Source organism: Lentinula edodes, assembly GCF_021015755.1.
Source record: "Lentinula edodes strain Le(Bin) 0899 ss11 chromosome Unknown C8R40scaffold_24, whole genome shotgun sequence".
Lineage (NCBI taxonomy): Eukaryota > Fungi > Basidiomycota > Agaricomycetes > Agaricales > Omphalotaceae > Lentinula > Lentinula edodes.
In genome coordinates, this window is record NW_025764330.1 from 460,274 (window position 1) to 483,041 (window position 22,768).

A 22,768-nucleotide genomic window follows, 5' to 3' on the forward strand; every position below is an offset into this window, starting at 1 on the left:
AAAAAAATTAAAATGCTCAGTGCGATTGCTGCACGGAAGGCTGCTACAGCTGCAGCTGCGTCTGGTGGGGTTAAGGGTGATTCATATTCGACATCTGCATCTACATCGACGGTCTCCACTTCGATATCAACACCAATAACGAAATCAAAACCAAGGCCAACACCTTCGAAACGAAAACATTCTTCAACGGGTGCGGCGTTGGACGGGTCTATAACCGCGAAAAAGAGAAGGAGAAGGGAAAGAGATGTACTAGAAAAGCCCCGGGCACCCAGGTCTCGATATTTTGAGCAAGGCAGACCAGCAGCGACAGAGGGGGAGGATGGGGTCGGGAGGGATGAGGATGACGAGGAAGAGGAAGAGGAAGATTGGGATGGTTCAAATTCGGATGTAAAAGTTCAGACGACGGCTACGAGAGGATATTCACCTAGTCGGCCGATATCCCCCGACGACTCTTCTGATGAAGAGCAAGTACAAAATGGCAGCATACAACCAGAACCACAAACACAAACACAATCGCAGGTTTTATTGACTACCTTTGTACCTATCCCTGGACAAAACACGTTCTACCTCTCCCCAGATGAACTCTCGCTTGTCCTATCGGCTGAGAAAAGTACGGTACCTGCTACGCTGATTGCACTCGGCCCCTCAGAAAACCTCACTCTCCTTGGGACGTATCGATTGACTGTTATCCGTGGGTCTATCGAGATTGGTGGTGCCATTCTACGTAGTCGGGTCCATCCGGAAACACACAATGTGTTTGCACCTCGATCGTCCCCGGTTCCTTCCATCCGTGTGGTTTCCTCAGCACCTTCTTCGCGTTCACCTGCTCTTTTTCCACTGAGGATTCAACACGAAATAGATGCGCTTGTTGGAGATCCTGTCTTGGTTTTATTGCAGGAATTACGTTCTGGGGTGGAGGCACTGGGCAAAGTCTGTAGGACGTTTGATGGGGTTTTTGACGTGCACCCCAGGGATGTCCTTAATCGTAATCGTGAATTGGAGGAAGAAGCAGAGGACGTTCTTCGGTTGAGGTCTGTAAGAATTGTGAGTTTTCCTAGTCTTGTACTACAGAATTTATACTGATCAAAAAATTCTAGATAACTCATCAATCGAAATACGTTTCTCCGCTTGTTATTCCCCCGTCATGGGAGAAAGCTTTGGATGAAGTATCCACCCAAAACTTGGAGTGCCACGACGACGACGACGACTCGGAAACAGAAAGAAAACACCCACCCAACATATACCTAATCAAAGGACCCAAAAAGGTCGGTAAAAGTTCCTTCGCAAGGACGTTGGTGAATAGGCTATTATCCCAACACAACACTATAGCATACCTCGATCTTGACCCCGGTCAATCAGAGTTTACACCCGCCGGATTAATTGCGCTTACGCTGGTTTCCGACCCCGTACTGGGTCCTCCTTGGACGCACCCGAGTGTTCCCTTGCGCGCGCATTTCATTGGCGCGTTCTCGCCGAAAGGGTGTCCGAGTTTGTATGTGGAGGGTGTCAGGGATCTGGTGAGGTTTTGGGGAGAGGAGGTTTGTTGGGGGGGAAGCAAAAGTGCGATTCCACTTGTGGTGAATACGATGGGGTGGGCGAAAGGGCTTGGTGTGGATTTGATGAAGAGGATTCAAGATGTGTTGGTTGTTGATGGGGTTGAGAAGGTTTCGTACGAGACGTGTTTTGGTTCTCGGAGCGGGAGCGAGTCTCGGGCTGTGATGTGTGTGTATGAATTTGGGCAGTCGGAGAATGAGATGGGTAATGGACGACAACGAGGAATGGATGGTTTGCCATTGGAGAGGTCTTCGTTCTTTGGTGAAGGAGCTACTTCACGAGTCGATTACCATCAACATCCTCCACCGGGAATCCAGATTCATAACTTGGAACCTGTACCTGTGTCAGCCAGTAACACGTTGTCGTTGTTGTTCTCAGCGGCGGATCAGAGAACGATGAATATCATGTCGTATTTTCATGCGGTATTTCCTTCTTCTTCGTCCTCTTCGTCGTCGTATACCGCGGCGCCCCATTGGGATGCTTCCCTCCCGCTTCTTGCGCGTCCGCCGTACCAGGTCGATGTTGGACGCGCACTCGATAGGGTGTTCCTTCTCGGAGGAGGAGGAGAGGTGATTAAAGCCGAAATTGAGAATGTGTTAGGGGGCGCGGTGGTTGCGCTCGTTAGATGCGAGCCTGGGACGTTAGATGCGATTGATGATAATGATGATGATTCGACGCAAGGTCAAAATCAATTGGGGGAGGTGGGGACGAAGATACCGTATTTCCCGACCTCGACTTCTGCATCGTCTTACCCATCTCCATCGACCTCTTCTGCTGTCGGGTTGGCGCTGGTTCGGAGCGTCGCACCCGGGGGATCTCATTTACATGTGTTGACGCCTTTGCCTTTGAGTGCTATCCTCTCATCATCTTCGATATCCTCGGGTTTGAACTTGTCAAAGTCCTTAGATATGGGTATGGGTATGGGTATGGGTACGGGCGCAGCAGGGGCGAGAGTCCTCGTTAAAGGGGAGATGGAGATTCCGATTTGGGGAATGGTTGATTTTAGGAGGTTGGGGGGGAGGGGGGTGAATGGGGGAGAAGGGGAAGAGCAGAGGGATATACCGTTTTTGCAGTGGGAGAAGGGTGTTGGGGTTGGTGCGGAGAGGAGGAGGGTGAGGAGGAATTTGATGAGGAAGGGGCAGGGGGTGTAGGGGAGTATAGGGGAGTATAGGGGGTGCCATAGGGCCTGACTACTGGGACCCTAGCTCCGGATCTGGAGGTTAGTATTGGTTAGTTTTGAGTTATCTCCCAATTTTAATCTACATAATCCTTGAAGCTTGATTATATATCCCGGTTCATGGCGCATGATTTGTTTGGCGTATAACATCCCCCCAGTGATTGGTTTAAATAAGTGGTTATAATCATAGGTGGCGGGCAATGGTATCAGTTGCGCGACCCAGCCGCTCGTTTTCCTTTTGAGCCTCGACGATATCCCAGAACAGAACTCCCAATACTGCTATTTCCCCTCCTTCTATAAGGCCCCTCTTTCATTCACGCATCGACGCACTGGAATTAAGAATATGCCTTGACAAAAAAAAATTTCGACGAGGCGCGCAAAAGAGAAAAGTTTCAGAAGGGTGTAGAGAATGCTGCCAGGAAATACTGCAAGTCCAACAATCTCAGCTCTAGAAGTCACACACACTGGCAGTCTGAGTCCTCTTCAGCTTTCATGTGAATGATATAAACGTGATAACAAAAACAGAGAAACTTGAAGAAAATCATGATGTTGAAATTTTTAGGCCCCGGTGAAAACTCCCCGACCACGTATGTACTTGTAGTTGACCTCTACACCACCATTTATTCATGCCGGAGCTTCCTGACAGCTTCCGTTGTCGAGCTCTCAGAAAGCCCGCGATTTGGTCCGGAGAACAATGCAGGGAAGTTGCAATGGATGGCACAACCTCCCTGCAGCTCCCCAATTGCAACCAGCCAGTAAGCTCCTGTAATAAGTCTTTTCTTCATACAAGCTGTCCATGTCAGACCTTAGCTTGTATGATGGAGTGGCACTGAGGGTCGCTAAGAGGAGTTAGTAATGACGACATTGGATAACTTATGTAAAAAGAACCAAGAGAAATATCTCTTCAAGTTCTACTTTTATCTTTCTCACTTTACGCGTTCACGTTCACGACTCTTACGATTACAATGAGCCATGAAAGTTTAAGTTTCCTGGAACAGGCTCCGTCTGTAATTAGAAAGGCAAAATCTGTGTGGAGCGATTTTATCGGTGAGTATACATCGCAAGGGTTCAAGCTAGTTGAACGTTAACTTGCTTTGAACTAGACTTTGTTGCTAGTGACAATGTCCTTCAAGTTGCTGTTGGTCTCATGTGAGTTCTATGACTGACAACTAATTGCTCTCCTTCAACCATCTACACAGTATCGCCAACGGCTTCACCAAAGTCGTCCAATCTCTTGTCTCCGATATTCTCCTACCCCCAATCGCCTTGTTACCATTCATCGACCGGAACTTTGAAGAGAAATTCGTCGTTTTGCGTAAAGGACCTCATGCGAATCAGACTCTAGCACACAGTGCAGGGTACAACACCCTAGACCAAGCAGCTGCAGACGGCGCAGTGGTCTTGGCTTATGGACAGTTCATTACTAATGTAGCGAATTTCCTTGCGTTGGGAGTGTTTTTGTATTTGATCGCGAGAGTTTATGCGGTGTTCACCCATAAGACGATTATAAGCCATACGGTGAGGTGTGCGTATTGTAGGAAATATGTTTCTGAAAAGGTGAGTTATTCGGTTGATCTGGTGGTTGACTGAGTTTTGACATTGCTATTCTTTTGTGGTGTGTTTAGGCTAAGAGATGTTTCAATTGCACGAGTTGGTTGGATGGAAGGGAGGAGAGGGAGACGAGTGCGCTTTGATAAGTCAAATCAACTGTTTTATCTTCGCACGTGGATAAAACTATGGGTATGTATGTACTCTAAATAGATACGGACCATATATGGTGAACGGAATTTCCACTTTCGCATAAATACATGAATATACTTTTCCCTCCGAGAAATTCTCAAGTTTGACCGTAATAGTCTCGCGCCGTTTAGGAATTGTTGTTGAAATCGCGAGGATCAGTGCCTACGGGTAGGACATTAGTGCATTAACGACTTTGGTTCTGTTTTTGGAGTTGAAAAAGAAACTGACCACAGGCAGTTTCATGGGTATCGAACTCGAGGTCCGATGTGGGAGTCAATTGGGTTATCACAGCACCGGTGAACCACTACACCAAGGGTTTTTTTCCATAACGGTTAGGGTTCCGAGTGAATGAAAATGTGCTCGAACTCACTATGAAATGATCATCCACTCGGTCCCCATAGTTCACCTGGACGTTACCAGATTGCGAGTGGGTCAAAACACCGACAGTTTGAACGATCTGTCTCCCGGGGTCTATCGTTATCGTCGTAGTGTTCGAGGTGGTCTGCGTCGTAGTAGTGCCAGTGCTGAGTCCTCCCCCAATGTTGATTCCTGCAAAGTTGATACCGAGGTTGACGTTGGCGGTTGTTGTGGAACTGACTTCAGAGGAACCGCCGATTGTGACGGTTATGGGTTCGGTGCCTCCTCCGCAGCTGGATGATGATGATGATTGGGGTAGGTAGAAAGGTTAGTGGAAAGAGTTCGCTCTGAAAATGATTATGAATATCCTCACTTGAGTTGTGGATCGCCTATGACAGAGTATACGCGAGTGTCGGGATTGCTGACGATGTTGACTAGGGTGCATTTATCTGCATTTTCGACATTGGGAGAGCCTTGTCAAGGAAGAGATATGAGACGAAGAGATAGATAGATGAATTATAGATAAATCATTACCTGCAGCACCGGGACATGAAAGCAGCAGATCGTTGTCTGAAGGCGAAGCGTCACGACGATGGTTGGGACTTCGAAACTTCGAGGGAGCGGCGATGACGCTGGAAGCGAGGAAAGTGCTGAGTAGGATGGAGGAAGTGAAAGCAAGCATTTTGGATGTGATGACTGGAGTAAAAAAAGACAGCAGCGAAGAACTTGGGGGCAGCGAAGAAGCGAAGGAGAAGACAAAAAGAAGGAGGGGTAGAAAGCGTCAAGCTTGAAAGACAGAGGAAGAAAGAGTTGAAAGAGGACAAAAAGGGAATGTAATATCGTTGAAGGAGAGCCTCGGACGCCTTTTATGCTGCACGATGCACATCTACATGAGGAGTTACCATGTATAAACTTGATTGGGCTGTTCCGTAGTGTTTCCTCTTCGTGTAGGCTACTGTCACTTTCACAACAATCGTTGAAACTCGAAAGGCAAAGATTCAATGATCAACTGAAGTTAGACGCATTGTGACGGGCACCGGTTCATGGATGCCAAGAGAGATCTAGAAGGTGTCTTGTTATTAGTACTGCACATACCGTTCTCTGTTTGTCAATCTGTTCTGGATTTGAGCCTTGGGTTGACTAAAATATTTAGGCGAAGGAAGAAATGGTACCTGTACGTGAGCATACCAAAACACAGCAGCGAAATTTGAAACGAGGATTTTGTTGTTATTCTTAGATGGGGCTAGAATGCTTTTTTTCTCCTGCCGAGATTTTGTTATACACAAGTTCTCGTTCACGACCTTGAGAGGGATCATCTCGGTTCGATGAATAAACCTAGAGGTACAGTAAAAAGATGATGGGGATCCTAATTCCTGAAGTCGTTACTTACGGATCAGGTCAGGATCAGGTGAAAGCGATAGATGGAATTGCCATGCATAGCACTAAGCACCAGCTGCATCAGGCTTGGCTGGGATCGCCACAACGTTGAAATGCAAAGAATTAGACCTAGAAGTGATGTCGAGTAGACACCCTCTGTTGGCATCGAGCAATTGACAGATTTAGGGTGGGAAATATGTATGGATTGGATGATGGAGGCAATGGTTGTAAGAAAAGGACCTGTATTAGATTCTGTTAGCTGTGAAGGATAGTTCCATAAGAGGGTCAACAACAACCAGGCAGTTGATAGAGAATACATTGACATTTTGTACGATATACAGTGGCTTGAGGATGGCAATTTTCAGCCACACCAACCGCGGGGAGTTCTACCCGCTGCGATACATGGCGAATGGAGATGAGAATGAGCAGTGAACATTATGAATTTTGAGACCAAAGTTCTGAGATGAATCCGTTGATACAATTTGTTTTCTTTCTATACATATACCTATGATACAAGCTCTCATGCACCAGATTTCCAATATGCGATATCTCCATCGATCACTGAGGGGGTGGATATGGATAATGAGAATTGCACAAAGGACAGGCATAACAGAGGTCATGGAACTCACTCTCATAAGGTTTACCTTGCTGTCTAAGCTTGCCAGCAGCTTTCACCGCAGCTTCGGAGCCATGTTCTTTCAGGTCAGCGAATGACATGATTTCACCGCAAACAAATTTATTTTCAAAGTCGGAGCTGAATGAAATGAGGACAACAACAAGTGAGCTTGATGTAAGTGATACATCAAGTACAGGACGCACTGAATGACACCAGCAGCTTGAGGAGCTTTGGTCCCCTTCCGGATGGTCCAGGCGCGGACCTCATCTGGTCCACAAGTGAAGTAACGGATAAGCTGCGAAGAGAAACTGATATGAGAATGAGAAATATCATGGAAAGGCACAGGACGGACCTCTAGACTTGCGTAACCGGCATGCGTGATCTTGGGCAACGCGCTTTGCGCACCGACTTTCTTCTGCTCTTCGATTTTCTCTTCATCAGACATTGTGGCGAGACGTTCCTCGAGGGCAACTGAGAATGGAATGAGTGGGTCACCGGGATTGTTGGCATCGATCCACGCTTTGATTTTAGGTAGCCTAAGGAAGGAACGTCGAGCTTAAAATGGATAAAAAATAGGAAGTAAGAGCTTACCACTTGTTTTTCTTCCTTATGTAGTCTTTTTCGCTCAAATTCACGAGATAAGTAACAGGTTTGGCGGTGAGTAACTGTAGAGAGTTGACAACATCGATCTAGAGATTTGATAGAAATGGAACATGTTAGCAGTTGGCAGTGAGTGGAGGAAGAAGAAAGAACACGGTATAAAGACTAAAAATTGGGTCAGATTCGAAAGTGTTCTCAATGGCACAATGGGGCGTTACTCCCGCCTCGACGAGCTGGGTTAATCGAGCTTACAGCTCTTTGTCATCAGAAATGAAGGAAAAGGGAGATAAAAGGGCGCAGAAGATTCATCATGAATGGGGTTTTATTTACCTGGAAAAATAGTCAGTTTGAGCAGGCGATAATGAAGACAGGATATTCAGCATAAAACAACATCTCATAGGCACAGTGGGGCGTTACTCCCGCCTCGACGAGCTGGGTTTCGAGCGTATAGCTCTTTTTCATCCTATATACGTGAATGAAAGTATGAACACACCTCTTTACCGGTCCATTCATGTTTGCGGACATCTTTCTGATCGACTGAAATGACTTTGAGAACTTTCTCAATGGTAGCCTAAAATGACGGTATAAGCAGGTAGTAAAATGAGGGACGAGGTGAATACGAACAATTTCCTCTTTCTTTGCCTTATCGGCAAGACTGTTGCTGCCGAGGGCCCTAGTAGTTTTCTTCATACCATCCAGATGCTTCTCAACCCACTCGATGTCCTTCAAGCGAAGTTCGGTTTGTATAATGTCCATGTCACGGCAGGGGTCAACGTCACCCTCGACGTGGATGACTTCAGCGTCGTCAAAGGCACGAACAACTTGGAAGATACCATCTACAGCACGGACATGAGAAAGGAAGGCGTTTCCGAGTCCTGCACCAGTAGACGCGCCCTGTAGAGGAGTCATCTGTTAAAACTCGGGAGATTGAGGAATTAGAGAAGGCACATACGGCTGTTAAACCAGCAATATCGATGCAAGTCAAATGAGCGGGAATGCGTGAGGCGGGTTTGTAAGTGTCGCAAAGCCAGTCAAAGCGCTCGTCCGGAACGGGGATACGAGCTTCCTGATCACGATGGGTTTAACGACAAACATGGAAGAGAGAGGTGAATTTGCCCAGGTCTTCCCGGCGCACCTCGGGGTTGATTGTTGCGTATGGGTAGTTAGCTGCTAATCCAAGACCTGAAGACTAGCGTTTCAGAAGTGGATTTATTGGTAAAAATGCCACGTACTGGTATTGGACAGCGCATTGAAAAAAGATGATTTGCCGACATTGGGGACTCCTACATATGAAAGGTCGCATGAACAAAACGTATCCATAGGATGTCTCGATTAAACAGACCTACGATACCGATCTTGAGGTTGTTACCAGGTCGGCCGAGAAGAGCTTTCTTAGTTTCTTGTGCTTTCTTTGGTGGCATTTGTCGAGAAGTAGTAGTGGAGAAGGGAGAAAATCTGGGCCTAAATAGAGGAAAAAGAGAAAGCTGTCGTAGCTGGCGTGAACAGCAAAGTAATCGATTTGGATTTGGAAGCATGAAAAAATTTCCTTCCTGGTTGTTGTGACACGTGGTTTTTATCAGTTGTCGCTTAGAACGTAAGCCCGCACGCGTCTTTTGGTATTACCTACATAAAATCTCTAACAACCTCTCCACACCAAAGTTGATGATGGATATCGGAGCTGGGATAACGACGGGCACGGCCGAATTGAGAGAGGCCACAAAAATGGAACGTATAGGAGTTCACTCTCATATCACAGGTCTAGGACTAGACGACAGATTGGAGCCAAGGCCAAATTCTCAAGGTATTCCGAACTATATCCTATCTTCAATTGGACTTAATTTGTTGAATGTTATTCTAGGAATGGTTGGTCAATTGCGCGCACGGAAAGCGGCCGGTGTCATTCTTCGCCTGCTCTCACCTTCATCTTTTTCTTCATCTACAGTCTCTGCTGCTCCTGGACTCTCTGGCCGTGCGATCCTTCTTGCTGGCCCACCTTCAACTGGTAAAACAGCAATTGCGCGTGGAATGGCAGCTACATTAGGTCCAGATGTTCCTTTCACGTCGATCACCGCGTCTGAGGTGTACTCGTTGAGTATGAGCAAAACGGAAGCGCTGACCCAGGCACTGAGGCGAAGCATTGGTGTCCGGATCAGGGAAGAAGAAGAGATCGTAGAAGGCGAGGTCGTGGAGATTGTTGTGGAGAGGGGAATCACGGGTAGTGGAAAATCAGGACGTGTCATCTTGAAGACAACGGACATGGAGACTGTGTATGAAATGGGTGGAAAGATGATTGACGAGATGACGAAGGAAAAGGTGCGCGTGTATGAAATATGCGCATTTTCTCAACACATTATAATTACAACTTCCAGGTCCTTGCAGGCGACATCATCTCCATAACAAAATCATCTGGACGCATAACTAAACTCGGACGATCTTTTTCTCATTCACGGGATTTTTCACTACTCTCTCCATCGACAACCTTTCTTCCTACACCTTCAGGAGAGATTCTCACCCGACGTACCGTCACACATACCGTGTCGTTACACGAAATTGATATCATTAATTCTCGTACTCAAGGATTTCTTGCCTTGTTTGCTGGTGACACAGGAGAAGTCGCCGCGCCTCTTCGGGCACAAATTGATGTCAAGGTCGGTGAATGGAGAGAAGAAGGCAAGGCGGAACTGGTAACAGGTGTCTTGTTCATAGACGAAGTTCATATGTTGGACATGGAGTGTTTTTCATTCCTCAATCGTGCACTTGAAGGCGAACTTGCTCCTTTGGTAGTGATGGCGTCCAACCGAGGCGTAGCTCGTATCCGAGGCACAGAGATGCGTGGTCCGCATGGTCTTCCTCCGGATTTACTCGACAGATTGCTCATTGTAGCAACGAGCAAGTACGTTCCAGACGAAGTGCGCCAGATTATCAAAATCAGGTGTCAGGAAGAAGATGTGGAGGTTGGGCCAGATGCGGAGGATTTATTGGTCGAGATTGCTGGAGATGCGGGAATGAGGTATGCGCTTGGTCTGATTGCTGTGAGCCAGGTGGTTGCGCGAAAGAGGGTGAAGAGCTCAGGTGGGGGCTCGGAAGCTGTCGAGGTGGAGGATCTGAGACGAGCGTATGGGTGCTTTATGGATCCTGGGAGGAGTGTACAATGGCTGAAAGAGCAGCAGGGAAGTTTGCTGGTGGAAGAGATCACAGGGAGTGAAAACATATTGCAGGGACAGAGTGATAAAATGGATGTTGTGTAGTGAGAGCTCTTCAAAAGTACTCTAGTGAGCACGTTGTAAATAATGTGTCGTATCCTTGGCACCAACAATCAAATAAAGTCTCAACAGGTCACAACGCGTTTCGCCGTTTACATATGTATGTACATCATTTACCTTATTTTGTTTGACTTTCGAACTTGCGTCGATCTATCCTCTTTGACATGGTATGTTTGCTCTCAATGTAATCAGGGTAGTGGTAACGTTCCCCCCATTTACCTACACAATTGACAATGAAAGATCTACTGAATTCCAGGCAATGTTCTCAGTCAGGAAAAGAGGCCATCTTCGAAGTGAATATCAATGTAGATTGACACTGCGCTAGATTTTCCTTCTGTCGACACCTCTCGGCCTCTCCTTCACCACCAACTTATTACTGTTCTTCGGGCCTTTCGGTCCAGGCTTCCTTGTCCTCGTTCCTTTTGTACCCCAGCCCCAGATACTAACAGGATGTTTATTACTCTTGCCCTTACCTCTACCACCACCATGAGGATGATCCTTTGCATTCATCGCGACACCGCGAACCGCAGGACGCCATCCAAGCCAACGACTGCGACCGGCTTTCCCGAGGGATCGATTTTTCCATAAGGGATTGGAGACAGTACCGATCGTGGCAAAAGCGCTTTGGAGGATACGACGAATTTCGCCAGACGCAAGCCGGACCTGGGTGTAGAGAGTAGGGGTGGGAGAAGGTGATTGTTCGGCAGTCTCGTGTGCAACAACGAGAGCTGAAGTACCGGCACTGCGAACTAGTCGAGCAGGGCCAGTCGGCGTAAGAGTAATGTTGTGAACGACGGTTCCGGGAGGAATCAACGAAAGCGGAAGAACGTTTCCGGATTTGAGAGTGAGTGCACGGAAAATACCAAGTGCAAGAGAGGATGAGGTATTTGCGTCCTCATTGTCAGACGAGTCAGACTGGGATTTTGATTTCGAAGAAGGAAGTTCAAGATTCAGCCCCGGTACGAGGTCAGGCGGGATTCCAGAACGAAAGCTCTGTACGTGGTCACCTGCACGCATTCCTTCCGTGGCTAGAATGTAAGCCCAACCAGGTCTCCCTTGCGAGTCCACTGATAGAGAAGCTTCTGCAGATTCCGGTGTTCCCCGACGTTTGATGAGTGCCAGGTGGGCACTGCGCCCTGGATCGTACTCTATCCTGACAACATCCCATATTCCACCTTCTTCTCGTTTCCAGTCAACGATACGTATCCGCTGCCTATGACCTCCACCTCTATGCCTGACAGTAATCCGACCAGTATTGTTACGGCCACCAGATTTGCGCAATGGGTATGTAAGAAGACGAACAGGGCGCCCAGCATACAGATGAGGATTCAATGGTCGCTTTAAGTGACGAAGACCAGGGGTTACAGGCTTGTAAGTTTGGAAAAGACCATCCACGGAGGTTCGTGTAAGAGGGGATTTCCTATGAGAGGTTTTAGATGTAGCGGCTTTGTTAAAGAATGGGTTCGGTGCAGGTTTTGAGGTTGTAGATACTACTTGCGCACAGCGGCGCAAAGTGGCAAACATGGTGATCCTCTTCGCGGTGCAAAAAGTCGCATTCGCGATTTTCAGCATTCGCACGCTGGGCGTTTATTTTCACGCGCTTGTTTTAGTGCTGTTGAGGAATTGGGCATTATTTACAATTGCAGGCCTCATAACATCAAAGAAGGTATGTACAGTACGAGCCTGCATGCACGGGCCAAGCTGCATCTTGTGAATGATATAAACCTCCTTCCTTAATATCTGTAAGTTGAATTTGGTATGTATGCAAATATGAATATGTGAATATGGACCACGCCAATAACATCGACCAACGGGGAGATCGTTCCCGCATGAGGCCTAGACATGGGATATCCGTCTCTTGTTTAAAGTTTAGCTTTTGCACCCTGTAAGCCGGTACAAGTTAACTGGGTCCTGCAGGCTCAATGTTACATGTGTGGACCAGGGTACAACGAACCTTTAACACTCCATCTAATTTCGTGGCAAGCATGATGTTTCCCCTTGTCTTTAGCTTGCCGGACATAAATGCTTTTTGGCCATTGAGCTGCACCGAAGGGCGATGGGCATGAGCGCCACATTGATGTGGACCGAACTCAAATGAACTGCATACCTTTCCAGACGCCAGATCAACAAACGTCTCGTCGTCCATGGTAATGGTTACATCGGCTTTGGTCCCTGCTGGTGCTTTCCCTTTGGTCACCTTACCTGCCTTCTTCAGGTCAATTGTCCAAATAGCTTCCTGAGCGGTTGGTGACGGGCCTTGAGGTTTCTTGACTACGATTTCGAAGACACCATTTATCTGTGAAGTTATCAGTAGAGTCCATTAAACCATTAGCTTAAAGTCTGAGTACACGCCTTTTTAATTTGCGAAGTCTTCTCTGCGGGCGAGAAGGATTCAAAGACGGCGCCGAGTGAGGAAATTAGTTCAGAGGACTGTGCATGGAAAGGTGTTGAGCAAGGAGACACCCTAGTTTTGATGTACACTAACCTTGAATCCTGCAACTTTGAGATCAGCCATTTGATGTAGAGGGTACCGGTACAAGTTCAATACTGTTCAAGGACAGATTCATAGTGGATGCATGTGAAATTGAAAGCCGGTGGAGCCGATCCCACCGAGCGCTTTGCCGACCAGACTGAGCATGTGACATGCCGAAAGCCGGCAAACCCTGTTTAACTTTAACACTTCTTGTCCTCAAGCTTGTTAAGTCGATCCATGGACCAGCCAGGCGAATCGCGCCCCCTCTCTACGAATGAAGGCCATGAGTTACGAAAGGGCACACTTCAAAAGGCGCCCCGCTCTGTTTCCCGTGACCCTGCTCCAGGAGGACTTTTTTCTGGAGTATTCAACTATGTGACTGCCGAGGTAGGGAGCTTCATCACGAACGCAACAGGGGGAGTTATAACCGTGGTGCGTTTGAATATCCATTGCTGTTTTGACTTTGCTTCATGGCGTTATCTCTGATCAGAATACCGGGACAACATCAAGACGCGTGAAACACGCGGGGCATGACCCGGAAATGAGAAGGAGGAAGAAAAAAAGGACCAGGGATTGGACTGAAAGTGTAGAACGGGAGACAACTTCGGAGAAGTCTTCTCGTAACTCGGAAGGACGTTCAAAGCGATCACGTAGGATGTTGTTCTGCAAGCAATGGTTTAAATTCCTAACATATAACTTTAGCCAGCAGCGCTGATTATGAGCTTGAGCCGGAAATAAATACTCTCAAACTGGAGTCCATCGCCCTTCCAAAAGCAACAATGCCTGGCTCACTTTTTCCACGTTCACCATCTCTAATGCCTAGTGAAGCGGGTCAGCGTCACCGAACCGGTGCAGAAGAGGAAGAAGAACCACGAGTTAGTTGGAATTTTGGTTTTGATGAGAACGAAGCAGGCCCATCTTCCGGACCTGTTCCTCCAACGCAGTTGTCACCCACATCGCCGTTCCGTCCTCCTCTCGTGCCCTCGGTCAAGGACGCTGTTTCAAAATTTCACACGGGCCCAGATATCGACCCAAGGATCCTTTTGCCCTCACCCCCTCGCAGAAAAGGCAAGGAAAGAGAGGTTATAGATGTAGATGCTGACGATGACAGCTGGCTCATGCCTCCTCCACGCAGCAATCGCCACATTGCATCAGACGGTGATACATCTCGAGAAATACGGGTAAAAGGTAAAGAACGAGAATTATCTGCGGCTATAGAGGAGCACAAAATGAAGGAGAAAAGATGGGAACGAGATAAGGAAAGTGTCACTGGCGATGAAGAGAATGTTATAAGAGAAAAGGAACGCGATAAAGAGAAAATTCGAAAACTTGAAGAGGAGATCGAGAGACTTAAAGAGGAGCTGCGCAGGAGACCCGCCCCAACTCCTCCGTTTCCAATACCACCACCACCACCACCACCACCGCAACCTCCTTTAGCAATCTCTATTGCTGCGCCCTCTGCATTAAACAACAGTAATGCACCAGCTCCGTTTGCCCATGCTCGTGCTGCGCTCAATCACGCTCCTACCCCCAAGGAAGCTCCAATAAATCCACCAAGACGGGGTGGACAGCCTACTGTGGGCGTTACTGCCGACAAGATGGCTGCGTTTTTGACCGAAATGAAGACGGTACGACTGCGAAAAGTCGGTAGTCAATCGACTTTGGGTAAGAGTACCGGCAATCTCAGCAGGAGAGATAGCTTTGGTAACGACAATAGCCGAAGAGATAGCTTTGATGACTTGAATATAGAGAGGAGTCGACTCAGCATCAGCGATCTGAGGACCACCAAAGAAATCTTAGACATTCGGACTCAACATGGTCCTTCCGTTGGCCCTTCCTCTGCTGTTGCTCGAGAATTGAGTTGGCCCAGCACCCGTAGTGTCAGTAGCAACAGCGAGGAGGACGCGTCGGGCTCCTTGCATCGTAAGCGGAAGAGAATGGAGAGCGCAGATGAGGAAACTAATCACAATAAGAGCGGGGACTTGAGTTCACAGATACGTAAGTATATTCATCCGTTCGTGCTTTCTATATTGACATCTTCGTAGAAAAATTACGCGAAAGTATCAGAAATAAAAGGCGAACCATGAATTCCTCATATAGTAAAATCAACCCTACATCAACATTTCATTCCGCATATCCATTTCGTCCTCTACCTCCAACCGCCTCTGGCCCCCCACAGTCCATTGTTTCCCAAACGAGTTTTGAATACCCCCTGGAACCGGTATCCTCCTCGGTTGTACCTCAAGGAACGGATTTCTCTACCCGTGTCAGGGGTTCTATCTCTACCGATTCCACCTCTTCTAGCAATGCCAATCATAACCTTGACAAACCAGACACATTTGCATCGTCCTCAACTTCAGCACCGGCTGACACACCCTCCCTGTGTTCAGACAATGATGCGGAGATGGACGCGGAGCGTCCTGAACACGATAATGATAGCAGTACGCCTCCTTCAACTCCGCCCGGCACAACTGCTAGATTTACTACCCCTCCAAAATATACAGGAGAGGTGATTGACCTTGAGGTTGACTTGGTGGATGAAGATGACCAGCATGACCATGATCCATCTGAGGATCAGAAACAGTCGAGGAGGCGGTCCTCCCCTCATCCATCCGCATATCTGACGGCAAAACGCATCCCAGTATCGCCGCTTCCAAATATGTCCCCAAAAAGACCAAAGCCACCCGCTAGCTCGAGGAGAAGGATTAGAACAAGTACAGGCCGTGCCACCACGCATCCCATCCCAGCGACACCGCCCTCGCATGCCAATCTGTATGACTTGGAACACCAAGACGATGAGGGTGATGAAGATCCCCTGTTGTTACGTCTCACTGCAGACGAAGACGATTTTGTCTCTTTGTCTGGTCTGTCTCAACGCCAACCTCAGCGTCGAAGGTCAACCCTTGATGAGGAAATGCGCGCTGCACATAGAGCTTCATTGAATGTCGAAACGCAAGGTGGATATAGCGAAGATGAATTAGAAAATGGCGTGCTTGTTGCAACTGGCGCTCGTTCAAAAAATCTTGGCTTCTTAGCCCACGGGGGTGCAGGCGGTCCTCCGGTCTGGATGGGTGAGGGATATGTTTTAGGTGTTGGCAATGCAGAAGAAGAACAAAGGGAAGATCATCGGTTGTCTAGTAAGGAGAGCGGCAAAGAAAAATCACGGACGCGAATACCTATTCCAAAGTCCAAACCACCAATGGTAATGCGAGGACGCTAGATTTTGAACGTTTTGTGTCTTGTCATTGTTTATCTTATTACTATATGTTATATCTGTACCAGTGTTCGCTACTTATCGTACAGTTGTTTTTCCATTCATCTGAAATTTGTCGGAAGCATGCGAGGTGCGTGTGTAATATTGTAAGTCTCAAGAGAAATACAAAGATGGCAGTATATGAGACGAAGAAAGTTGGTCCATTCCATGAAGTCTTTTGACCGCTCGCTCAGTTTTGATCTTCGACGAAGTTCCTCACAGCCGTCAGGTCAGCCTCTACCATCTCTTTGACCAGGTCCTCAAAGTTGACCTTACGCTTCCAACCCAGCATACGTTCAGCTTTGGCAGGGTTTCCGAGAAGAAGCCTGGTTGGTGGTCAGTCAGTAGGCGAATGTATAGGGTTAAACCCAATGAATGCTTACTCGACTTCGGCCGGCCTGAAGTATTGCGGGTCTATCTTGACCACAACTTTGCCTGTATTCACATCTCTCGCCTCTTCGTCGAGACCGGAACCTGACCAGGCGAGCTTGATACCCACAACACCAAATGCTTTTTCTACGAATTCCCGTACGGGGTGAGTCTCTCCAGTTGCGAGAACAAAGTCAGTAGGTGGTTCTTCTGGCTTCTATTAAAACTGAGTTTTCGTTCAAAAAAAGACAAAGTGAGACAACATACAAGGCCTTGGCCTTGGAGCATCAACCACATTCCCTCTATATAGTCATTAGCGTGACCCCAGTCTCGTTGAGCGTCGAGGTTTCCAAGCCACAAACATGCTTGTTTCTTTTCATAAATTTCAGCAACAGCTCGAGTGATCTGCCAATCTAAGTTCAAATGCATCACTTGTGTAAGAGAAGCAACGGCGCACTTTTCTAGTGACAAATGTTCTGCCTCTTCGGGGACTTTCGTGATTAAACAAGATACCGTTTACAGCATACATCCCGTATGCCTCGCGGTAGTTGACCGTAATCCAGTACGCGTATAATTTTGCTACACCATACGGAGATCTGGAAGGAACTGTCAGAAGAGAGATCGGTAATAGCATGGGACACGAACCGAGGATAGAAAGGAGTAGTTTCGCTTTGAGGAACCTCTTGCACGAGACCGTACAACTCGGATGTGCTTGCTTGGTAAAATCTACAACGACGGCAAATAAGGAAATGACGAATCCTTGAATAAGAAATACACTCAACCGGCAATGTTTCGTCAAGCCACAAGTTCGGATAGCATCCAACAGCCTCAAAGTACCGATGGCATCCACGTCTGCAGTGTATTCTGCGAGTGAGAAGGAAACCTAGAGTATGATAAAAGATGAGGAATGGTCCGGAGAAACGCAAGTTGCATTAGCACAGACCTTGACGTGACTTTGTGCTCCCAAGTTGTATACTTCAGTTGGAAGGATTCGGGCCATGAGGAACACGAGAGCAGTGCTGTCGGTGAGGTCACCGTAGTGAAGGTGAAATCTGGGGTTGAAACTGTAGTGGCTGAATTACTTATGAGAATGACGAGAACGTACTTGTTCGGCCTCTCGTGCTGGTCCTCATACAAGTGATGCAACCTGCCAGTGTTGAAGCTCGAGGAACGCCTGATGATACCGTGTACAGTGTATCCCTTTTCCAAGAGGAATTCGGTAAGATAAGAGCCATCTTGTCCAGTGATACCTACAACGAGAACGTTCAGAGTCTGGTGATAGTGAGGTCAAAATGGTGATTTACCGCTGATTAGAGCAACTTTTCGTTGGAAATACTCTTCAGGGGGAGGAAGATTCAACGGAGCGAATGCCGCAGGGAGTTCTGAGGCCGAGTTGCCGTCCCAGTGAGAAGCGCGAGGAGAAGGATGGGTGGATTGTGAATGATCACCAGAGTCGCGTGCGGAAAGATTGTGAATGCCAGAGAGAGCACCAGGACGAACGCCAGGAAGCATGCCACGTATAGGACCAGGGACATGATCAGTGGATGGAGATGCGATTAGAGCCATAAGTAGATAAAGGAGCGAGTTCGTCAGTTGAGGAAGAAAAGAGAGACATATGAAGAAACAGTAGCGTTATAAAGGAAATGTGGCTGAAGATCTCGATAAATGTGATGTTCACGGTTCATCAATCATATCTCCTGACCAGTGTCTCCTGTATACATACATCGTAAGGGCTCGTAAGCGCAATGAGGACCAAGGCACCGATATCGGAAGATAGACAAGGACGTAAATCAGCCCTACACTGTCAGGAATTTGACAGAAAGAGCGGTTGTTTGCGCAGTTTTCGCTTCATCTTCCAATAGGTATTACAGAGCGTTTATGGATACATGATTGCCAGCAAATCGTTCACAGTCCAGAACGCTCTCAACACAGATGTCGCGTACGAGAGGGAGTAATCCGAGGCGAGGAGATCGGAAAAAGAAAATCACTCACCACCTAGACCTTCCTTGTTCCTTTGGCCATCCTTATCCGAAGGTTGCTCTGGATAGATAGTCTTGGAGGGAGGATGCGACATGGTAGAAAGCAAGATGAAAAAAGGGTAAAAAGGATACCGTGTCAGTGACCGTGGACGTGATCGCTTTGTCTATGTACATAATCCACTTTCTCGTCCGTGGAGCGACATGTGGGGTGGTAACCTACTCAATGATCTGTACTGTACGTATCCACTAAATATCTGTCTCCAAAGCATCGAATTGTGATTCACTCAGTAGTACTTACAGCCCACTGCGTGTGCAGAATTGATTTTAGATTTCGTTGCTGTGTGTAAATAAGTTGAATGAATATAGAAATATGTTTCAATTTGAAGCCTTTTGATAGCGACCATGATCTTCGCTGATCTTCGTGAGAATTGGCGGGAGTTTCGCCAGGTCACAACACAGTTATGTATGCATTCGCATTCGTTTCTGCGACGACCAGCTTCATAAGCTGCGACGATGCTTAACTTTTCAAAGTCCTCTCCACCCCCATATACGTCCAATCCCTACCGAACCTCCCGTTTACCTTCTCCAGCAATTTCTCGCAGACCCTCACCGTCCTATTTGCCACTAGCCATTCTCCGCTCTTCCAAATCTTTGCTCACCAAACGTTATTTTCGGGTTCTATTCTTTGTAGTTTTCTCCGCCACTTTTCTCTTTCTTTTCCTCAGATTAACACCTGCACCCTCGTTTGAACCGTTGCAAGTTAATCACAGCTCTGCCGGAAAAGATCAAGTATTGCTACCGCCTACCTATTTACCTCCTACATACGAACAGCAAAAGGGCCTTCCACCACTCTTCGAAGCCTGGAAGGAGTATGAACGGACTCTTCCGCAGCATGCAGACGATGATGGGGCTATTAAGTTCATCTACATGAAGAATCATGTCTTTGGTTTGTATCATCCACACCCTTTACTAAAGCCATGGCTAACAGAGCTTTTCGTAGCTTCTGGATGGGGCAACGCTTTGCAGGAAATGATCCTCAATACACATCTCGCATACCTATCTGGTCGTTCATTCGTATTCGACAATTACACTTGGGACCGGTCACCGTCAGAATACTCCACATTCAATGGCAAAACAATTTTATCTCGCGTACCCGTGTCTACCATGTTGGCAGGTACGTTATTGCTTTGATTATCGCTTTCGTCCCCTGATGTCTCTCAGGTCCAATGATTGGTGGCTCCTTCGATCCATCCTATTTCGCCGATCCTCTCTTTACAATCGACCTTTCCCCACAATCCCATCCGCGTGCTGTCTCTAGCGAGTACTACGAACGCGTTTGTTCAGGCGAAAAGAAGATAGTAGATTCTGCCGTCGTCCGTGACGCTGTAGCCAGCTGGGACGGCAAGGCTAATCTTGAAGCTTGGGTTAAACATTTAAAATCTCTTCCTAATCGGTGTGTTGAAATAGATGTCAAATCAGAGCACATATTCAACATCTGGTAAGCTTCCAGTCCATCCATCCATTCTGTTTCTTGAACTCGTTCATCAGGATGTTTGGCTCTCCCAAAATTCTCACTCTTTGGCCATCACTATCTCAATCTCCAATCTTGAGGCAATTCTCTCATTCTCCACTCATTCTTGGTGCATTTGAACGTCACCGCCATTTATTTGGTGTCATAGACACGAAACCCGTTAGAAAGCCGCATCTTGTACAAAAGTTGGGAACAATTTTGTTAGACAGCTTTTACTCGCGCGCACGGTCAAAAAACGGCAAGGAATCGCGCACCCCAATATCTTCCATATCCACTCCCCCTTCGAACTCTTCTCTTCCTCTCATTGACTTTGATCAACTGCCGCAGCTTTATCCTCACTCTCCTGCGAGCCCCAATATAAACGATACCATTCCGGGTCTAGTAGTCCTTCACATTCGACGTGGTGATTTCGAACAACATTGTATTAATCTCGTCGAATGGGGAGCGGCTTTCAACGGGTTCAACTCGTTCGAAGATATCCGGGAACAGGATGGCTTTGACTCTGCTGCAGCTGGTGCAGGAACTCGTCCACCCGGAGATGAGCCCATTGCACCAGAACAAGAATCGGACTTCGCGGCGAAGTTGAAGGATATGTCAGAAGAGGAAAAGAAGCAAGCGAGGAAAGCCCGGAAAGAGACCCTTGAAGCCTATGCCGCCGCCAAAAAGGATTACGAACATCGGAAAGCGAAATACGACACTGCCAAAACCAATTACCTAGAACGCTGTTTTCCGGAAATTGACCAGATTGTCAGACGTGTAAGGCAAGTCCGTGAAGCTGCATCACTCGATTCCTCGAAATCCGATACCCAATCCGCGCCATTAACCCATCTCTATGTTATGACAAATGGCAGACCACCATTCTTAGCGGAACTTCGGGCAGCTCTCGAACTCGACGCTATTGCTAACAACCCTCTCGACCTTCCCCCTTGGGAATCAATATACACATCCCGAGATCTGGAGCTCGGCTGGGAGGAAGCGTATGTTTCACAGGCGCTGGATATGTATGTTGCTCAGCGGGCTGAAGTGTTTGTCGGAAATGGTTTTTCGAGCTTGACATCGAATATTCTCATGCTGAGAAAGGCAAATGGTGTGGATTCAATAAAAACACGACTCTGGTGATCAGATCCAGGGGGCGGGAGTTTTCTGACTGGTACATGACCCCCGTGCGAAATTTCAGGTTGCCGCGCAGGCAACCCGGCATGTCTCACAAACAGTGAAAGTATAAGCGCGATCTGAGTGCGATGAAGCAATAAGACTGGATAGGAATGTGAACAGATTATACTTTGCTATATGTCCCTGCTCGTTGTCTCTGTGTATATCTATATACCATAACAGTGGCAGCTCTGTCCTGTTTCAAAACCTTCACTGTCTGGAACTGTGTACTGGTTTCAGAATTGCTCTGTGTCATTAACACCAGTACTCATGTATATTTCCTCTGCTTTTGATGCTGAAAGAACTGAGTTGGATTACACTGCAGGGATGAAGGCCTTCTCTTGCCCCAAATAGGCTGCAAGATCAGTTACAAAATTCTCCCTTTTAGCAAGAACAGAATATGTTATTTAATTACTGGAGAATATATTGAGATTATTCAAAAAATTCTCCCACAAAACTACATAGGCTTAGTCTAATGAAATGCATCATTATTTTTTAATGTTTTTATTGAATATGCAGGGGTTATTTAGTCTAATCTACTATAAATTAGTGGGTAAATATCCTGGGATCATTATTCCCACTACCTTTAGGGTAGAGGGTCTTTGTCAAGTCCATGCCTCGGTGCCCCATTCCACTGCTTGGTATTCTGAGATCCACTGTTTATTGTAATCTCATTCTTATTGTTCTTTCTCGCTACACATTCCCTTTCAGCTTAGGTTCTCCCTTATTGTTTTATCCTTTCTCTTATTGTCTTATTTTCTACCCTGCAGGTACTACACGTATAGCTCCTAGTAGTTAGACTGGTGCTCCGCCCCAATGTGCCGTTCCATAGATACAACAAAAACTGCATGTACGATACTGTAGTTCCTCAGTTTAATAATCAACTTAGATTGTCCTTGTTAAGATCATGTACACCGTGTAACCGTCCGTGCCAGAGGCTTAAAGGTGTCTAAGGGCAGAAGGTCGAATGGGACAGTAGTGAAGTTATGAACAACACCGCTGTTACACCGCTAGTCCCCGGAAATCGAGAGTAGAGAAGAAGAGAGCCAGGAGCAGCCAAGTTGGAGCGGCGGTATCGCCAATGACGAGGAGCGAACCAAAGGACTTATAAGTCCTAAGGCTGGAGTAAGAAGTACTTCAAGGCAACAAGACTGAAGACTAGAGATTGACAAGAGTCCAGAGGAAGTCTCAAGTCAAGGACGTGAAGAGGATAATCTAAGTTGATAATTAAACTGAGGAATTACAGTAGTGTACAGGCAGTATTTATATCTACAGATCGGCGCATCAGTGCGGAGCACCAGACTAACTACTAGGAGCTATACGAGTA

General features: G+C 47.1%; 9 protein-coding genes across 9 annotated transcripts; 5 read left to right on the top strand and 4 right to left on the bottom strand.

Moving 5' to 3' along the window:
* Window positions 1-12: 12 nt before the first annotated feature.
* Window positions 13-2,705, top strand: C8R40DRAFT_1172204 (uncharacterized protein; the record flags this gene model as incomplete). The annotated part of the gene is made up of 2 exons (XM_046231825.1): window positions 13-1,044; window positions 1,098-2,705. The coding sequence occupies 2 exons, from the start codon at window positions 13-15 to the stop codon at window positions 2,703-2,705; spliced, it is 2,640 nt and encodes an 879-aa protein (XP_046084956.1).
* Window positions 2,706-3,593: 888 nt separating this feature from the next.
* Window positions 3,594-4,568, top strand: C8R40DRAFT_363199 (gated mechanosensitive channel). The gene is made up of 4 exons (XM_046234845.1): window positions 3,594-3,778; window positions 3,835-3,880; window positions 3,931-4,288; window positions 4,357-4,568. The coding sequence occupies exons 1-4, from the start codon at window positions 3,697-3,699 to the stop codon at window positions 4,423-4,425; spliced, it is 555 nt and encodes a 184-aa protein (XP_046084957.1). The 5' UTR covers window positions 3,594-3,696; the 3' UTR covers window positions 4,426-4,568.
* C8R40DRAFT_362947 (uncharacterized protein) lies at window positions 4,546-5,603 on the bottom strand. The gene is made up of 5 exons (XM_046234843.1): window positions 5,363-5,603; window positions 5,202-5,301; window positions 4,842-5,121; window positions 4,700-4,775; window positions 4,546-4,633 (listed from the first exon to the last, which is right to left on the bottom strand). The coding sequence occupies exons 1-5, from the start codon at window positions 5,508-5,510 to the stop codon at window positions 4,599-4,601; spliced, it is 639 nt and encodes a 212-aa protein (XP_046084958.1). The 5' UTR covers window positions 5,511-5,603; the 3' UTR covers window positions 4,546-4,598.
* Window positions 5,604-6,419: 816 nt separating this feature from the next.
* On the bottom strand, window positions 6,420-8,965 carry C8R40DRAFT_1112100 (cytoplasmic protein). The gene is made up of 12 exons (XM_046228403.1): window positions 8,764-8,965; window positions 8,654-8,704; window positions 8,557-8,603; window positions 8,374-8,487; window positions 8,046-8,315; window positions 7,915-7,992; window positions 7,413-7,510; window positions 7,174-7,357; window positions 7,025-7,116; window positions 6,835-6,959; window positions 6,502-6,766; window positions 6,420-6,445 (listed from the first exon to the last, which is right to left on the bottom strand). Exons 1-11 carry the CDS (start codon window positions 8,954-8,956, stop codon window positions 6,726-6,728), a joined length of 1,293 nt encoding a protein of 430 aa, XP_046084959.1. The 5' UTR covers window positions 8,957-8,965; the 3' UTR covers window positions 6,420-6,445; window positions 6,502-6,725.
* A 121-nt stretch (window positions 8,966-9,086) lies between these two features.
* C8R40DRAFT_1048897 (RuvB-like helicase 2) lies at window positions 9,087-10,669 on the top strand (the record flags this gene model as incomplete). Its single annotated transcript, XM_046224532.1, has 3 exons — window positions 9,087-9,222; window positions 9,280-9,734; window positions 9,791-10,669. The coding sequence occupies 3 exons, from the start codon at window positions 9,087-9,089 to the stop codon at window positions 10,667-10,669; spliced, it is 1,470 nt and encodes a 489-aa protein (XP_046084960.1).
* A 336-nt stretch (window positions 10,670-11,005) lies between these two features.
* Window positions 11,006-13,353, bottom strand: C8R40DRAFT_1266136 (uncharacterized protein; the record flags this gene model as incomplete). Its single annotated transcript, XM_046233928.1, has 6 exons — window positions 13,170-13,353; window positions 13,037-13,114; window positions 12,639-12,980; window positions 12,323-12,424; window positions 12,187-12,284; window positions 11,006-12,104 (listed from the first exon to the last, which is right to left on the bottom strand). The coding sequence occupies exons 1-6, from the start codon at window positions 13,197-13,199 to the stop codon at window positions 11,006-11,008; spliced, it is 1,749 nt and encodes a 582-aa protein (XP_046084961.1). The 5' UTR covers window positions 13,200-13,353.
* A 502-nt stretch (window positions 13,354-13,855) lies between these two features.
* Window positions 13,856-15,405, top strand: C8R40DRAFT_362991 (uncharacterized protein). The gene has a single exon (XM_046234844.1). It carries the CDS (start codon window positions 13,937-13,939, stop codon window positions 15,200-15,202), a length of 1,266 nt encoding a protein of 421 aa, XP_046084962.1. The 5' UTR covers window positions 13,856-13,936; the 3' UTR covers window positions 15,203-15,405.
* A 1,195-nt stretch (window positions 15,406-16,600) lies between these two features.
* Window positions 16,601-18,291, bottom strand: C8R40DRAFT_1048724 (GDP-mannose 4,6-dehydratase; the record flags this gene model as incomplete). The annotated part of the gene is made up of 9 exons (XM_046224524.1): window positions 16,601-16,736; window positions 16,794-16,993; window positions 17,047-17,184; window positions 17,237-17,375; window positions 17,425-17,505; window positions 17,562-17,662; window positions 17,723-17,831; window positions 17,885-18,029; window positions 18,084-18,291. 9 exons carry the CDS (start codon window positions 18,289-18,291, stop codon window positions 16,601-16,603), a joined length of 1,257 nt encoding a protein of 418 aa, XP_046084963.1.
* Window positions 18,292-19,150: 859 nt separating this feature from the next.
* On the top strand, window positions 19,151-21,837 carry C8R40DRAFT_1112118 (uncharacterized protein). The gene is made up of 4 exons (XM_046228404.1): window positions 19,151-19,704; window positions 19,759-19,932; window positions 19,980-20,256; window positions 20,307-21,837. The coding sequence occupies exons 1-4, from the start codon at window positions 19,272-19,274 to the stop codon at window positions 21,406-21,408; spliced, it is 1,986 nt and encodes a 661-aa protein (XP_046084964.1). The 5' UTR covers window positions 19,151-19,271; the 3' UTR covers window positions 21,409-21,837.
* Window positions 21,838-22,768: the final 931 nt, after the last annotated feature.

Coding starts and splice junctions, on each gene's coding strand:
- C8R40DRAFT_1112118 (XM_046228404.1), top strand. CDS start 19,272: ATGCTTAACTTTTCAAAGTCCTCTCCACCCCCATATACGTCCAATCCC. Junction 19,705..19,758: donor CATGAAGAATCATGTCTTTG/GTTTGTATCATC, acceptor AGCTTTTCGTAG/CTTCTGGATGGGGCAACGCT. Junction 19,933..19,979: donor CGTGTCTACCATGTTGGCAG/GTACGTTATTGC, acceptor GATGTCTCTCAG/GTCCAATGATTGGTGGCTCC.
- C8R40DRAFT_362947 (XM_046234843.1), bottom strand. CDS start 5,510: ATGCTTGCTTTCACTTCCTCCATCCTACTCAGCACTTTCCTCGCTTCC. Junction 5,302..5,362: donor TTCATGTCCCGGTGCTGCAG/GTAATGATTTAT, acceptor TTCCTTGACAAG/GCTCTCCCAATGTCGAAAAT. Junction 4,776..4,841: donor GAGTGGATGATCATTTCATA/GTGAGTTCGAGC, acceptor CCCTTGGTGTAG/TGGTTCACCGGTGCTGTGAT.
- C8R40DRAFT_1112100 (XM_046228403.1), bottom strand. CDS start 8,956: ATGCTTCCAAATCCAAATCGATTACTTTGCTGTTCACGCCAGCTACGA. Junction 8,604..8,653: donor CAATGCGCTGTCCAATACCA/GTACGTGGCATT, acceptor GCTAGTCTTCAG/GTCTTGGATTAGCAGCTAAC. Junction 6,960..7,024: donor CAAGCTGCTGGTGTCATTCA/GTGCGTCCTGTA, acceptor CATTTCATTCAG/CTCCGACTTTGAAAATAAAT.
- C8R40DRAFT_363199 (XM_046234845.1), top strand. CDS start 3,697: ATGAGCCATGAAAGTTTAAGTTTCCTGGAACAGGCTCCGTCTGTAATT. Junction 3,779..3,834: donor TGTGTGGAGCGATTTTATCG/GTGAGTATACAT, acceptor GCTTTGAACTAG/ACTTTGTTGCTAGTGACAAT. Junction 4,289..4,356: donor GGAAATATGTTTCTGAAAAG/GTGAGTTATTCG, acceptor TGGTGTGTTTAG/GCTAAGAGATGTTTCAATTG.
- C8R40DRAFT_362991 (XM_046234844.1), top strand. CDS start 13,937: ATGCCTGGCTCACTTTTTCCACGTTCACCATCTCTAATGCCTAGTGAA.